The sequence below is a fragment of the Salvelinus sp. IW2-2015 genome, linkage group LG31 (genome assembly GCF_002910315.2).
Source record: "Salvelinus sp. IW2-2015 linkage group LG31, ASM291031v2, whole genome shotgun sequence".
In the NCBI taxonomy this organism is placed as follows: Eukaryota; Metazoa; Chordata; class Actinopteri; order Salmoniformes; family Salmonidae; genus Salvelinus; species Salvelinus sp. IW2-2015.
The window spans coordinates 3,640,469-3,656,382 of NC_036870.1; the positions used below are offsets into that span (position 1 = coordinate 3,640,469).

At 46.9% G+C, this 15,914-nt stretch overlaps 1 protein-coding gene across 4 annotated transcripts in view; it reads right to left on the reverse strand.

Moving 5' to 3' along the window:
- Positions 1-159: 159 nt before the first annotated feature.
- The window catches only part of LOC111955975 (protein PRRC2A-like), a 38,887-nt gene continuing 23,132 nt past the window's right edge, over positions 160-15,914 (reverse strand). For all 4 annotated transcript variants that reach the window (XM_023976370.2, XM_023976368.2, XM_023976369.2 and 1 more), the window contains 4 exon segments: positions 160-3,539; positions 3,997-4,219; positions 4,484-4,805; positions 8,161-8,420. In XM_023976370.2, the coding sequence (XP_023832138.1) occupies positions 494-3,539; positions 3,997-4,219; positions 4,484-4,805; positions 8,161-8,420 (3,851 nt within the window). In that variant the 3' untranslated portion in view covers positions 160-493.

A 15,914-nucleotide genomic window follows, 5' to 3' on the forward strand; every position in this document is an offset into this window, starting at 1 on the left:
AGGTACATAAATATACAAATCTGCCTTCTCCTGGTTAGCCAATTTATCCAACATGTTTAACATATCATACTGCATACACACAAACTACTGCGCGTGATTGTGTATGTCTGTTATATGTCATATTGTGCTTGTAAATGCAAACACGTGTGTTGTTTAAAAAAAAATGTTTTCCCGTCAAAAGGTGTGTGTTCAAAACGAACAAGTGTGTCTGCTGATCCTAAAACGGGGTGGAATTCTGAAGGGTGGTGGTGGGTACAACTGAAAAGGGGGGAGCAGAGTGACACTTTACAATAACGGACGGTAGATAGTAGATGGATGAAGAGCYAAAGAAGCCTAACGTGAGTGTGTACATTGTCTCCATAACTATGTATTGAACAATAATGTGCTAATATGTTAAGGGACGAGAACAGAGAGGCTGAAGGAACGACAGACAAAGGGATAAATAACAGTGGGGCGGGGTGGATGCATTTGAAATGTTTCCAGATCTTCCACTTCACTTCCTGTTTTTGGGGGAAGGCCAGTTTCCACGGCGCTCGCCGCGTTGGCCCCCTCCATTTCCGGCTCCGCCTCCACTACCACTGGGCGGGCCCCGTGGGCCTCTTCCTTCTCTTCCCTCTCTTCCTCCAGCGTTGACCCTCCTGTTCTGTCGCTCCATCCCGGGACGCTGGCTGGAGAAGCTTCTCTTGTTTGCCGCCTGCTCTTTCGCCGTCATCTCACGCTCTCCGACCCCTCCTCCTCCCCCGCCWCCACCACCWCCTCTTCCGGGTGGGTGATGATGGTGATGGGAGGAATAGGACTTCCCTCCTCCTCCCTCCCTCTCCCGGAACTCGGTGAAGTCACTYCTCTCGGAGGCGGTCTCCCACTCCTCATTGGCCTGATCGGAGTTCTGGTTGGAGAAGTCGGGGGATTTGGCACCCCCTGCTGGGTTGTGGTGATGCTGAGAGTGGGCCTGGCCGGAGATGCCCTGGTTGTAGTGGTGGTGGCTGTTTGCGTTAGCACTTCCAAGATGGCCACCGGTACTGTTGTTGCTGTTGTTGGTAGCCGTGGTAGRATTGGTGTTAGCATTGGGGGCATCGCCGGTTGTGGGCGCCGCGTTGGGAGTGGCGTCAGTGACATCCTGAACATAACTCTGTCCGGGCGAGGAGGGTCGTCCTCCTCCGATGACCCCGARTCCTCCGTTGATGCGAGCGGCGTTCTCTCGCTCCTTCAGCCGCCGGAAGCGCGGTGGCTTATCCTGTTGATGCTGGGAGCGGCCGTGGCGACGGCGTCTCGGAGGGCGCTCAAAGCCATCACGCGGGACGCGAGGGAAGCCACGCCCATCCGGCCCAGAGAGAGGGATTGGAAGGGGCCCGCTGGAGTTGGTAGTGGGGTTAGCCATGGATTGCTGGATTCCAACTCCTCCGTTCTCTGTGGAGCCCTGTGGGGCTGGAGTAGGTGCAGCGGGTATAGACTGCAGAGGGGTTGCTCCTCCCTGATTCTGAGCTTGGCTTCCGTCCGCTGCCTTCTCCTTCTTCTCCCCACTGGTTCCGCGACCCGTGTCTTTGGGTGCGGCCGACTGCATTGGGGCCTGATGCTTGCGGACCGAGGCTYAGGACTTGGAGGCCCAGCCGTGAGGGTCGGCCCGAGATCCTGACCTGTGACCTCCAGCCATTCCTCCTCCACCACCACTTTTATAGATACCTCCTCCRCCKCCACCWCCTCCTCCCCCGCCACCTCCCCCCCTMCCCCTCCTGGAAGGCACACCTCTGGGGGTGAACACCCGGGCATGGGAGCCTCTGGGTGGGGCGGAGCCGCTACCGGTAACGTTATCTGTGCCGCTGCCGTTCTTGGTGCTGGACTTGCGGTCTTCTTTGTCCGACTGGGCTAGGTCACTCTCGCTGCCCGTCTCAGACCCCCTCTGCCTCCTCCTCTTTGGGACCTCCTCGTATTCAGAACCCTCGCTGCGGGTCTCGCTCTGATTACGGGCGCGGCCCGGGTTGGCCTGCGACCCCCCTCGGCCGCGCCTTCCCCCCGATGCCTCGTCGTAGCCTCCGCCGGATCGGTAGTCTCGGCTGCTCCTGCTGCCCGCTGCCCTGCCACGGCTAACGCTGCCACCCCCGGCCATGCCCGTGTAGGTGCCTCGGTAACCCCGGCCGCGCCCGTAGAACTCGCCACCTCGCCCGACTCTGCTGCCACGGGCCGAGACGCTGTGGTAGGACGCACCACCGCCCCTCTCGAAGGAACGCTCTCTGTCCCGCCTGTTAGAGGGGTGGCCGGAGTACCCTGATGAGGGGGTGGGGTTGACCCCATTTTTGGGCCCCTTACCCACTCCTCCTCGTTCGTTTGCTGCTCGATCCTTCCCTCCGTTTCTGGGTTTAGGACCGGTCTGAGCCGGCTCTTCTTTACCAGACACTGCAGCGAAGCTCTGTGGGCCGGAGGATCCTTCCTGCTTGACTGATGAATGGCCTCCATCTTGTCTTTCGTCTTTGTCTTTTCCGAAGCCGCCGCTGGTCTTTTCTCCTCCCTCGCCCTCCCCTCCTCCATCTCTCTTCAGCACAGGCCTCTTGATAGGCCCCGCCCTCTTGTTGGTGTTGCCGCCTCCCGATTGGCCACCGGCGGGTTTGTTGTGGTCAGACGCTGTTGGGTGATTGGATGAATCCTCCCCTCCGCGGGAGTTTCCACCCATTGCTCTCCTGTTGTGTGAGGGGACCCCTGTGTTGCTGCTGCCAGGCCTTGGCCCCCACTGGGTCTCAGTCTTGTGTTCCCTCCCGCCTCGCTCCCTCTGGTTGGGCTTGGGGTCACGGTGGTGGTGCTGCTCCTGGCCCTGCCTCTGCTGCTGGGACTGCTGAGATGTCACAGAGGACTGAGAGTGGCTGTGGCCAGAGCCCATCTTATCCTGCTTCATTTCTCTGCTGCTTCCTGCTTCATGTCTCTGCCCGGTTCCTGTGTCGGCCTCGCGCTGAGGTGGGAGGTGATGCAGGACCGCCTTTCCACTGCCGTCCTCCCTGGATGAGGAAGAGGAGGATGAGCAGGAGGAGAGGGACGGCTGTTGGAGCAAGGGCGGGGGGTCACCCTTCTTCGGGGCTTCGCCTCCTCTCTCACCGCGGCCATTCTCGGGCTTGTGGAGATGGAAGTGGGAGGGGGCTTGATGTTGTTGATGACCATGGTGTTGAGGGTGGTGGGAGTTGTTATTCTCCAGGGGGGAGAGGTCAGTGCGCCCGTTGCGGTCGTACTGGGGGCGGGGGCCCCCCCAGATCTGGCCCTGTTGCTGGCCGCCCTTGTGGCTCTGGCCCTCATCCTGGTGGCCGAAGCCTCCACCACTCCCCCTCTGTTGCTGCTGCTGCTGGTGGGGGGCCATGCGGGAGCCCTGGTCGGGGAAGTTGCTGTAGTTGCCCCGGCCTCCCATGTAGGACTGGTGGTGGTGACTGCCTCCTCCCTGGCCCCCCACCTGAGTGCCCACAGGTGGTGGGGTCTGGTTGGAGGAGCCCGAGCCAGAGTTTGGCTGCTGGATGGGGCCTAGCCCTCCCTCTCGCAAACCACGGACTGGAGGGGTGTCACTCCTAAAATAAAGACCAGAGATTTTATAAAAGACACTTATGGAAACCGCATCCTGTACTTACAACACTGACTCATTCAAATATTTATAATCTAATGTGATTTCAACTAATACATATTTTCCTATTCAATCAGTATTGTATGATCTGACAATTAAAGGGATACTTCAGGATTTGGGCAACTTTATCTTTATCTACTTCCCTAGAGTCAGATGAACTCGTGGATACATTTTTTATTTCTCTGTCCAGTATTAATTTAGAGGTAGTTTCGCAAGCCAATGCTAACAAGCGTTAGCACAATGACTGGAAGTCTAACGCTAGTTCGCAATTYCGCTAGAGCTAGCTAGCAACTTCCTATAAAAAGTAGGCAAAGAAATGGTTTCCACACGTAAATCTGACTTTGGGGAAGTAGATTAGTAGTATCCCTTTAAATGATTGACATTTGACCCCCCCCCCGTCTTACCTAGTCCCATTGCCACTGACATTGTCCTCTTCCAGAGCCTGCTTCTGTCTCAGAGGGGAACTCAGTCCCCTGCCTTCGCTGACCGCAGGGAACACCTCCGGCCCCCAGGCCAGTTTGGGGTCCATAGGGGGCGTCCCCCGGTGGGGGTGTCCCGGGTGCTGCTGCCTGTCGAAGTTCTCCGAACCAGAGCCCCCCGAATCGGAGCGCTCTCGTCCCATCATCCCTGCAACAGAGATGTGTCACGTTAGAAAAGTCACACAATTATTCAAATTTTGTCTGACAACCTGGTGCTATTTCTTATAGCATTTTAACTTTATTGCATTACCATAATCTCTACGGGCTAAATCCTACATTTAATTCTGGTTTGCACAAATCTCCCATTGACCTCAATAGAGGATTTACAATGTTTTGTTTCTTCACAAAACTAAGTTCCATGCAAATTCAGATTCAGCTCTATGACAATATGCCTACTCCTTAACCACACTACCTGCGTGTTGCATGTTGGGCGGATAGTAGTCCATGGGCCCTGGAGGGCGACCCTGCATGCCCCCCTGCATCATCCGGGGGTCCATGTAGGGCATCATCATCCAGCGGGGGTCAAAGTTCATGGGCAGGGGGCCGCGGCCCATGGAGCCCTGCGGAGGGTACTGCAGGGGCCCAGACTGCTGCTGCTTGGGACCCTGGGTCTGAGGGGTGGCACCTGGGCCCTGCTGCTGAGGTGACTGCTGAGGCGGYAGCTGCTGCTGACTCTGTTGGGCTGCTTGGCTGTGCTGCTGCTGCCACTGCTGCTGCTGCTTCATCAGCTGCTCCTGAAGACACCAAGTGGGCGAGATATTATAATAATAAATAAATAAGCCATTTAGGAGACCCTTTATCCAAAGCGGCTTAGTCACGCGGGTAGGGCTGGGAGATATATCAAGTTAATTCGATTAATTKGAATGTTTGTTTTAGCGCAAAAAATTCCAAATGCATGCATCGGGAGAATCAAATTATTTAGTTTTTCCGATTTTATGAGCGTTTATGTCCGCTTGTTCTTATCTTATCTTTTTGGTCTGGTCTCCTTCGCTTCTTTTGTGCTGAGTGCACCTTCCCACTCAAACACATACACCAAGCCCCTCCCCCTGCCACTCGCAACAACAAAGATGAAAGATCACTTCTTCCTCTCTGACAACAAGCAGTTTCAACTCACTATTTTGCATTTGCGGTTTGGTCCAACAGAATCGGTCATACTCTATGTACACTGAAACACATGGAGAAATGTTACTGTAATAGAGGAAAACGTAACCTTATGTCTCAACTCCAATAAATGACAAAGAGCAGACCCTACAAAGAGCAGGGCCTCCCGAGTGMCGCAGCGGTCTAAGGCACTGCATCACAGTGCTAGCGGCGTCACTACAGATCTTGGTTCGATAAAGGGGCTGTGTCGCAGCCAGCCGCGACCAGGAGACCCATGAAGCGGCACACAATTGGCCCAGCGTCGCCCGGATTAGGGGGGCGTTTGGCTGGCCGGGATGTCCTTGTCCCATCGCGCTCTAGCGCCACGTGTCGGGCCGAGCGCATGCACAATGACACTGTAGCCAAGTGTACAATGTTTCCTCTGACACACTGGTGCGGCTGGCMTCCGGGTTAAGCGAGCATTGTGTCAAAAAGCAGTGCGGCTTGGCGGGGTCGTGATTAGGAGGACGCATGGCTCTCAAGCTTCGAGTCCGTATGGGAGTTGCAGCGATGGGACAAGACTAACTACCAATTGGATATCATGAAATTGGGGAGAAAAAACGGTAAAACATTTTTTTTATACAAATATTAATAAAATTATAAAAAATAACTGAAATATCACATATACATAAGTATTCAGACCCTTTGCTATGAGACTCGAAATTGAGCTCAGGTGCATCCTGTTTCCATTGATCATCCTTGAGATGTTTCTACAACTTGATTGGAGTCCACCTGTGGTAAATTCAATTGATTGGACATGATTTGGAAAGGCACACACCTGTCTATATAAAGTCCCACAGTTGGCAGTGCAAGTCAGAGCAAAAACCAAGCCATGAGGTCGAAGGAATTGTCCGTAGAACTCCGAGACAGGACTGTGTCGAGCCACAGATCTGGGGAAGGGAACAAAACAATGTCTGCAGCATTGAAGGTCCCCAAGAACACAGTGYACTCCATCATTCTTAAATGGAAGAAGTTTGGAACCACCAAGACTAACTAGATTTGGCCACCCAGCCAAACTGAGCAATCGGGGGAGAAGGGCCTTGGTCAGGGAGGTGACCAAGAACCCGATGGTCACTCTGACAGAGGTCTTTGAGTTTCTCTGTGGAGACTAGAGAACCTTCCAGAAGAACAACCATCTCTGCAGCACTCCACCAATCAGGTCTTCACAGTAGAGATGCCAGACAGAAGCCACTCCTCAGTAAGAAGAACATGACAGCCCYCTTGGAGTTTGCCAAAAGGCACCTAAAGGACTCTGACCATGAAAAACAATATTTCTCTGGTCGGATGAAACCAAGATTTAACTCTTTGGCCTGAATGCCAATTGTCACGTCTGGAGGAAACGAGGCACCGCTCATCACCTGGCCAATACCATCCATACGGTGAAGCATGGTGGTGGCAGCATCATGCTGTGGGGATGTTTTTCTGCGGCTGGGACTGGGAGACCAGTCAGGATCGAGGCAAAGATGAACGGAGCAAAGTACAGAGAGATCCTTGATGAAAACCTGCTCCAGAGCACTAAGGACCTCAGAATGGGGTGAAGGTTCACCTTCCAACAGGACAACGACCCTAAGTACACAGCCAAGAGAAAGCAGGAGTGGCTTCAGGAAAAGTCTCAATGTCCTTGAGTGGCCCAGCCAGAGCCCAGACTTGAACCCAATCGAACATCTCTGGAGAGACCTGAAAATAGCTGTGCAGCGACGCTCCACATCCAATCTGACAGAGCTTGAGAGGATCTGCAGAGAAACTCCCCAAATGCAGGTGTGCCAAGCTTGTAGCGTCATACCCAAAAAGACTCGAGGCTGTAATCGCTGCCAAAGGTACCTCAACAAAGTACTGAGTCTGAATACTTATGTAAATGTCATGTTTTATATATTTAAAAAAAAATAAAATTACACAAAAATAATGTTTTGGTCTACTCTATGAGGTAGAGAGTGTAGATTGATGATGGGGGGGAAAAACTATTACAGCCTTATTCTAAAATGGATTCAATGTAACAATGTGGAAAAAGTCAAGGGGTCTGAATACTTTCCGAATGCACTGTATATTGCTATTCATTATAATTATAAAGGAAAAAACGAACAAACGTGTTATATCAGCACTCCTACTCAGACTGAATTCGAACACAGATTATTTATAGCGTTTGTTGTATTGGGACTGCAGTCATAAAATGGAGCCACAAGAAGGTAGTGGTAAATTCCTCAAACTGGCACGTTGGGAAGGATAAGCCAATCTGAAATGCAGCGTCAAAGACAGAACAACTACTCTGGTCCCACATTGATTTGGTTTGTATTGATCGGGGGTTCTTTTCTGGGACAGTGAATGGAGCGGTTTGCTTGCTTTGTAGAATGGAACTTCAATTTTGGATGTGAAAGGGACAATAGACACCCCAAATACATCGATTTGACTGGGCTTCATCCCCCACGTGTATGTCTCGGCTCTTGTCTACGTCACATCAGTTTTAACAGATTTMATTTTATTAGGATTTCTTAGTCCAAATAGTCCTCATCTTCGATGAGTCCTTAAACTTTAAAATACAATTTACAAAACAGACATAATACACTGACATATTGACATGTAAAGAAAAAGCATATTTACAAAAGTAAATAAAACATTTAGTAATTTTGCTGCACTGAAATCTAGAAATAATTTCCTATGTACTCCCATATTTGTTTACTCACAATACCCTCTAATATCTTACTGAGTGAAGGGAGTAGGTAGACTGATTGGTCGACTATTGGCAGGCGTAAAGGGTTCGTTGTCTTTCGGGATTGGACACATCTTAGCATGCTTCCATACATTTGGAAATTGACCCTTTTCCAGTGACCAATTAAATATGTATTTCAGTCGAGCTGCAATCTGTGGAGCAGCATAGCGAACCAAATGTAGTCCTTAAGATCATTACCCATYAATGTACATTTGGTAATGACTTCAATAGGTTATTAGACTGACCTGTTGCTGCCTCTGAAAGCGGGGAGGCAGGGACTTCTGGTACTTGGAGAAGCCCTGTCCGGGGAGGGCACTGGCTTGGCGACCTGCTCCTCCTCCCATGCCCTCTACCTTCATTGGGTCTACCACTCCTCCACCACCACCTCCTCCGCTGCGGACGTGAGCACTACCTAGGATCTCCTCCTTCCCTTCCCCAGGCACCAGGACCTCCAGAGGGGGCTGCTGCAGCTGGGGAGTGGGGGGCTGGGGATACACCTGGGCATCTGGATGGAGGAAGGGGAGAGAATACAGCAATGATATACCACTGGTTGTTGGAAGAGGTAAGCAGATGTGAACGAGCACAAGTAACATGCTATCAAATTTGAAGGAAGGTCAACAGAGGTACTATTGTGAATTTAAGATGTTGATAAATCAACAACTTCAAAGATACACAACTGTTTGGCGAAATCCATATTAGCCMTTTGTCTATGGCCCAAACAGACTTTTCTTTAGAGATATCCATGTCAAACGGCTAAGCAAGTTGAACTATGTAGACAACACCAGATTGCCGAGTCAAAACTARGGCTGTTACGGTGACCGTATCACAACCACACCGGCAGTCACGAGTCATGACCACAGTCATATGCCACGTGACCGTTTAGTCACAGTAAATAGGCTTCTTCAAAACTGCCCTCTGATGTCGATGATAGTCATTAGTAGCCTACCAAATTTGCAAACCACCAGTTGCTAATGGCCTGGTACTCAGCGCTCTATTGTCCCTCTAGTCACACTGACATCAATGKAAATGCATTTGAAAATAAAATCAAACACTTTTTGCCGGAAGAAATGGCAGCAGTTTTAAGGGCGCATAACCAATTGTGCTATTATGCTTTTTTCCTCTTTGCGTTATTTGTAACTTAATTTGAACATAATGTTTCTGCCACCGTATCTTAAGGCAAAAAAGAGCTTCTGGATATCAGGACAGCGATCACTCACCTCGGGTTGAAGAAAACAATCTTTGTCTAACAAGCAGGACGCATAGGCTGTACTTCAGAAACCCGACAAGGCCGACATCCCCGTTATTGGCAAGAGAAAGAGACGCAGGTACAGAGGACACAGAGCAGGGTGCCTCGTAAGGATCCGGAAAAGGCGAGTGGGAAAGCTGCCTTTACTGTCAGTATTACTTGCCAACGTACAATCATTGGACAATAAATTAGACGAGGTATGATCACGAATATCCTACCAACGGGACATCAAAAACTGTAACATCTTATGTTTCACGGAATCGAGTCTGAATGATGACATGGATATTCAGCTAGCASGATACACGCTGCACCAGCTAGATAGAACAGCACACTSCAGTAAGACGAGGGGGGGCGGTCTGTGCATATTTGTAAATAACATCTGGTGCACGAAATRGAAGGAAGTCTCWAGATTTTGCTTGCCTGAAGTAGAGTATATTGTGATAAATTGCAGGCCACACTACTTGCCTAGAGAGTTTTCAGCTATGCTATGCTTTTCGTGGCTGTTTATTTACCACCACAGACAGATGCTGGCACTCAGTCAGCTGTATYAGGAAATAAGCAAACAGGAAACCGCTCACCCAGAGGCGGCGCTCCTAGTGGCAAGGGACTTTAATGCAGGGAAACTTAAATCAGTTTTAACCAATTTCTATCAACATGCTAAATGCTCAACCAGAGTGAAAACAAATTCTAGATCACCTGTACTCCACACACAGAGACGCATACAAAGCTCTCCCTCACCCTCCATTTGGTAAATCTTACCACAATCCTATCCTCCTGATTCCTGTGTACAAGCAAAAATTAAACCAGGAAGCACCAGTGACTCGGTCTATAAAAAAGTGGTCAGATGAAGCAGATGCTAAACTACAGGACTGTTTTGCTATCACAGACTGGAACATGTTCTGGGATTCTTCRGAAGTCATTGAGGAGTACACCACATCAATCACTGGCTTTATCAGTAAGTGTTCCACAGTGACCGTACGTACATACTCTAAACAGAAGCCATYGATTACAGGCAACATCCGCACTGAACTAAAGGTTAGAGCCGCCGCTTTCAAGGTTCGGGACTCTAACCCGGAAGCTTATAAGAAATCCTGCTATGCCCTCCGACGAACCATCAAACAGGRAAAGCGTCAATACAGGACTAAGATTGAATTGTACTACACCGGCTATGACGCTCGTCTTATGTGGCAGGGCTTGCAAATTATTACAGACTACAAAGGGAAGAACAGCCTCGTGGCTTCCTATTGAAACGAGCCTAKCAGACAAGCTAAATCACTTCTATGCRCGCTTCGAGGCAAGCAACACTGAGGKATGCATGAGTGCATCAGCTGTTCTGGACGACTGTGTGATCACGCTCTCCGTAGCCAATGTGAGTAAGACCTTTAAACAGGTCAACATTCACAAGGCCGCGGGGCCAGACGGATTACCAGAACATGTMCTCCGGGCATGTGCTGACCAACTGGCAGGTGTTTTCACTGACGTTTTCAACATGTCCATGATTGAGTCTGTAATACCAATATGTTTCAAGCAGACCACCATAGTCCCGGTTCCCTAGAACACTAAGGTAACCTGCCTAAATGACTACAGACCCGTAGCACTCACGTCCATAGCCATGAAGTACTTTGAAAGGCTGGTAATGGCTCACATTGACACCATTATCCCAGAAACCCTAGACCCACTCCAATTTGCATACCGCCCAAACAGATCCACAGATGATGCGATCTTTATTGCACTCCACACTTCCCTTTCCCACCTGGAAAAAAGGAACACTTATGTGAGAATGCTATTCATTGACTACAGCTCAGTGTTCAACACCATAGTYCCCTCAAAGCTCATCACTAAGCTAAGGATRCTGGGACTAAACACCTCCCTCTTCAACTGGATCCTGGACTTCCTGACGGGCCGCCCCCAGGTGGTGAGATTGTGGACTACAGGAAAAMGAGGACCGAGCACGCCCCCATTCTCATCGACGGGGCTGTAGTGGAGCAGGTTGAGACCTTCAAGTTCCTTGGTGTCCCCACATCACCAACAAACACCAAGACAGCCATGAAGATGGCACGACAAAGCCTATTCCCCCCTCAGGAAACTAAAAAGATTTGGCATGGGTCCCCAGATCCTCAAAAGGTTCTACAGCTGCAACATCGAGAGCACTTCTATGCTCGCTTCGAGGCAAGCTGGTTGCATCACTGCCTGGTACGGTAACTGCTCGGCCTCCGACAGCAAGGCATGACAAAGGGTAGTGCGTACGGCCCAGCACATCACTGGGGCTAAGCTGCCTGCCATTCAGGACCTCTATACCAGGAGGTGTCAGAGGAAGGACCTAAAAATTGTCTAAGACCCCAGCCACAGACTGTTCTCTCTACTACCGCATGGCAAACTGTACCGGAGCGCCAAGTCCAGGACCAGCAGTTTTAACCCCCAAGCCATAAGACTCCTGAACATGTAATCAAATGGCTACCCGGACTATTTGTATTGTGTCCCGCCCCCCTCTTTTACGCTGCCGATACTCTCTGTTTATCATATATGCATAGTCACTATACATTCATGCACATATTACCTCAATTAGCCCGACTAACCGGTGCCCCCGCACATTGGCTACCCGGACTATCTGCATTCTGTCCCGCCACCCACCACCCCCTCTTTTACACTACTGCTACTCTCTGTTTATCATATATGCATAATCACTTTAACCATATCTACATGTACATACTACCTCAATTGAGCCGACCAACCAGTGCTCCCGCACATTGGCTAACCGGGCTATCTACATTCTGTCCCGCCACCCACCACCCCCTCTTTTACACTACTGCTACTCTTTGTTTATCATATATGCATAATCACTTTAACCATACCTACATGTACATACTACCTCAATTAGCCCGACTAACCGGTACCTGTATATAGCCTCTCTACTGTATATAGCCTCGCTACTGTTATTTTTCACTGTCTTTTTACTGTTGTTTTTATTTCTTTACTTATTGCTCACCTAATACCTATTTTTTACTTAAAAATTGCACTMTTGGTTAGGGCCTAGAAGTAAGCATTTCACTGTTGTATTRGGCGCACGTGAAAAATAAACTTGAGAGCCCATAAGCCCATGMTGCGCAACATTTCTATGGCAATTGCATGAGAAAACAGTCTTGATGACGTCTATTTAAAAGAGGATACCATCAGCTTTCTATAGGCTAGGCCTACTACATGTATATTATTTAGTATATGTAAAGACAAGATTACATTTAGAATAGTCCGATGGGTGACTTGTGAATGATGCCAACCGTGTGCAGTCTAAGACAAGAAACAGAGCATGACTTGTTCATATCATAGTCACATGCATCAGGTAGCCTAGACCGTAGGCCTATATGTTTTGATAAGGTTTGTATCACGACTATAATGCCCAAATAACGCTAAACATAGCCTATAGGCCTAAGCCCCCTGAAACACAGTTGGAGAGCACATAGCCTAGTGACACATGTGTTCTTATAGGCCCAGTCATTGCGCAATCGTGTGTGAATTTTTTTTTCTTTTCTGGCTGGCCACTATTTAAAAGAAGATCCCAGCTTTRTGGTGCTGCTATATTTATTGCTCAACTCTTAAAATTAAGCACATTAATCTGCTTTACAACCGGTGAAGCCGGCAGCGTGAGATTCAAGGGGAAGCAAATTTCCACCATAAAAATGCACCTTTATAATAAAGCATTCCATGCATCTGTAGATTGATTGAAGACAGCCTACTATTCGGAATGTGATGAGTAGATTGGACAGTCACAATTTAGGCKAAAAAACAAAACAAAAAATTTGATCACTGTTCGCAAAAAAAGACGTTCAATGCATGGKTGAGCGCGTGTAGCGTAGAGTAGACCTAGGCTAATAGGCTATATCAGATTTCTTCTCTCTTTGCACTTAAAAATGTTGGCCTTTTATAAACACATGTAATGCTATTCTACTACACTTTATATGAATGGARACATTAGCATAATATTTTTTAACATGACAAATTACAGGGTAGCCTAKTCTGCTTACYCTTACAAACAGATCAATAAAAWRGACGTTGTCCATAGGCTGGTGCCAATAAGACAGGCAATACTATTGTTCTCTCAATTAAGTTGATCATTTTGATAACTAAAAAGACAGATTACATCAATAACCATTTGCTTTCCAACCTATGATTTCCGCCATTGTATTTTGAAACATTGCGACATGCCTGGCTGGGCCTCTACTTTTCGAAGGCAGTCGCAACTCAACAATCATGTACTTGGCATTTGCCACGCTGCCTTTCCTTCTGACTGTAGGCAATGAGATCTAAAACAATCCACAAATGATTTTTGAAGAAGAAGCTAATGATCCTCTGTGGCCAAATCATTAGTAGCCGATTTTGAATGAWTTTATTTATTTCTGTCAGTGGTGTAAAGTGCTCAAGTAAAATTACTTTGAAGTACTACTTAAGTCGTTTTTTGGGGGTATCTGTGCTTTACTATTTATTTAACTTTAACTTCACTACGGTCCTAAAGAAAATGTACTTTATTCCATACATGTTCCCTGACACCCAAAAGTACTCATTACATTTTGAATGCTTAGCAGGACAAGAAAATGGTCCATTCACGCACTTATCAAGAGAACATCCCTGGTCATCCRTACTGCCTCTGATCTGGCAGACTCACTAAACACACATGCTTAATTTGTAATGATGTCTGAGTGCTGGAGTGTGCGCTCCTGGCTATCGGTAAATAAATAAAACAAGAAAATAATGTTGTCTGGTTTGCTTAATATCAGGAATTATAAAGTATTCATACTTTTACTTTTGATACTTAAGTAGATTTTTGTAATTACATTTACTTTGATATTTAAATATTTAAAACCAAATACTTAATTTTACTATGCGACTCACTTTTACCTGAGTCATTTTCGATTAAGATACCTACGTGAAGACCAGATTGTGAATGAGAGACTGATGAAGTGTATGCAGCCTGCGCAAGAAACAGAGCAGAGCTCATGTATTTCATGAGACTTTTTTCAAATCATCATTAGTCGCATCATGTAGCCTTAGTACGTATATAAAAATCTAAAAACATGTAGTGTAACGTTTGAATCACAATTGAAGTTGCATAAATAACCCTAAATTAAGCATATAGGAGGTCCTGTTTCTTTGTTAACTTCTCTAGGATAGGGGACAGCATTTTCACGTTTGGATGAAAAGCATACCCAAATTCAACTGCCAGCTACTCATCCCCAGAAGATAAGATATGCATGTTATTAGTAMATTTGGATAGAAAACACTCTGAAGTTTCTAAAACTGTTTGAATCATGTCTGTGAGTATAACAGAACTTATTTAGCAGGCAAAACCCCGAGGACAAACAATTCCGATTTTTTTTTGAGGTCACTTTTCAATGGAGTTTCATTGGGAATCCAGATTTCTAAGGGACCTTCTTGCAGTTCCTACCGCTTCCACTGGATGTCAACAGTCTTTAGAAATTGGTTGAGGTTATTCCTTTGTGTAATGAAGAAGTACGGCCATCTTGAACTAGGGTCACTGGAAGTGTCCTGTTTGTTAGAGGCGCGTGACCAGAAAGCTAGCTACAGTTTGTTTTAATCCTGTATTGAACACAGATCATCCCGCCTTCAATTTTATCTGTCTCTTATACACATCTAGATGTGTATAAGAGAAAGACATACATGTATTGTGTAACATGAAGTCCTATGAGTGTCATCTGATGAAGATCATCAAAGGTTAGTGATTAATTTTATCTCTATTTCTGCTTTTTGTTACTCCTCTCTGGCTGGAGGAAAATGGCTGTGTTTTTCTGTCGCTCTATACTGACCTAACATAAATATTTTGGTTTGCTTTCGCCGTAAATCCTTTTTGAAATCAGACATGTTGGCTGGATTCACAACAAGTGTAGCTTTAATTTGGTATCTTTCATGTGTGATTTAATGAAAGTTTGATTTTTATAGTAATTTATTTGAATATGGCGCTCTGCATTTTCTCTGGCTTTTGGCCAAGTGAGACAGTAGCATCCCGCCTAAACTCAGATTTTTGGATATAAATATGAACTTTACTGAACAAAACATACATGTATTGTGTAACATGAAGTCCTATGAGTGTCATCTGATGAAGATCATCAAAGGTTAGTGATTAATTTTATCTCTATTTCTGCTTTTTGTTACTCCTCTCTGGCTGGAAAAATGGCTGTGTTTTTCTGTGGCTATGTACTGACCTAACAATCATTTGGTGTGCTTTCGCCGTAAATCTTTTTTGAAATCAGACATGTTCGCTGGATTCCCAACAAGTGTAGCTTTAATTTSGTGTCTTTCATGTGTGATTTCATGAAAGTTAGATTTTTATAGTAATTTATTTGAATTTGGCGCTCTGCATTTTTACTGGCTTTTGGCCAAMTGGGACGTTAGCGTCCCACATATCCCAGAGAAGTTAACCGCTCAACACAGAATACTTCTTCGGAAATCATTTGGTGAAAATATCCGTTCTATTTTATTCAGCTTTGTTCAATTGTATTTTTCTTACTATACAATAATGCCACAGGAATTATAAGCAAATCATGTCTAATAAACGAACTAGAGTAGATCAGGGCCTAACATAAGAACAACTCAGAATATGCTATTATGTTCTTCTGAAATAGGCTAGATTTTTTTTCTTATCATGTTTCTTTAGACCTGCCTAAAATAAATKATGGATTTATTGTGATGGTGTAGGCTATATTAAATGAATTTATTAGACTTTAAAATGTAGATGTTCCAAAA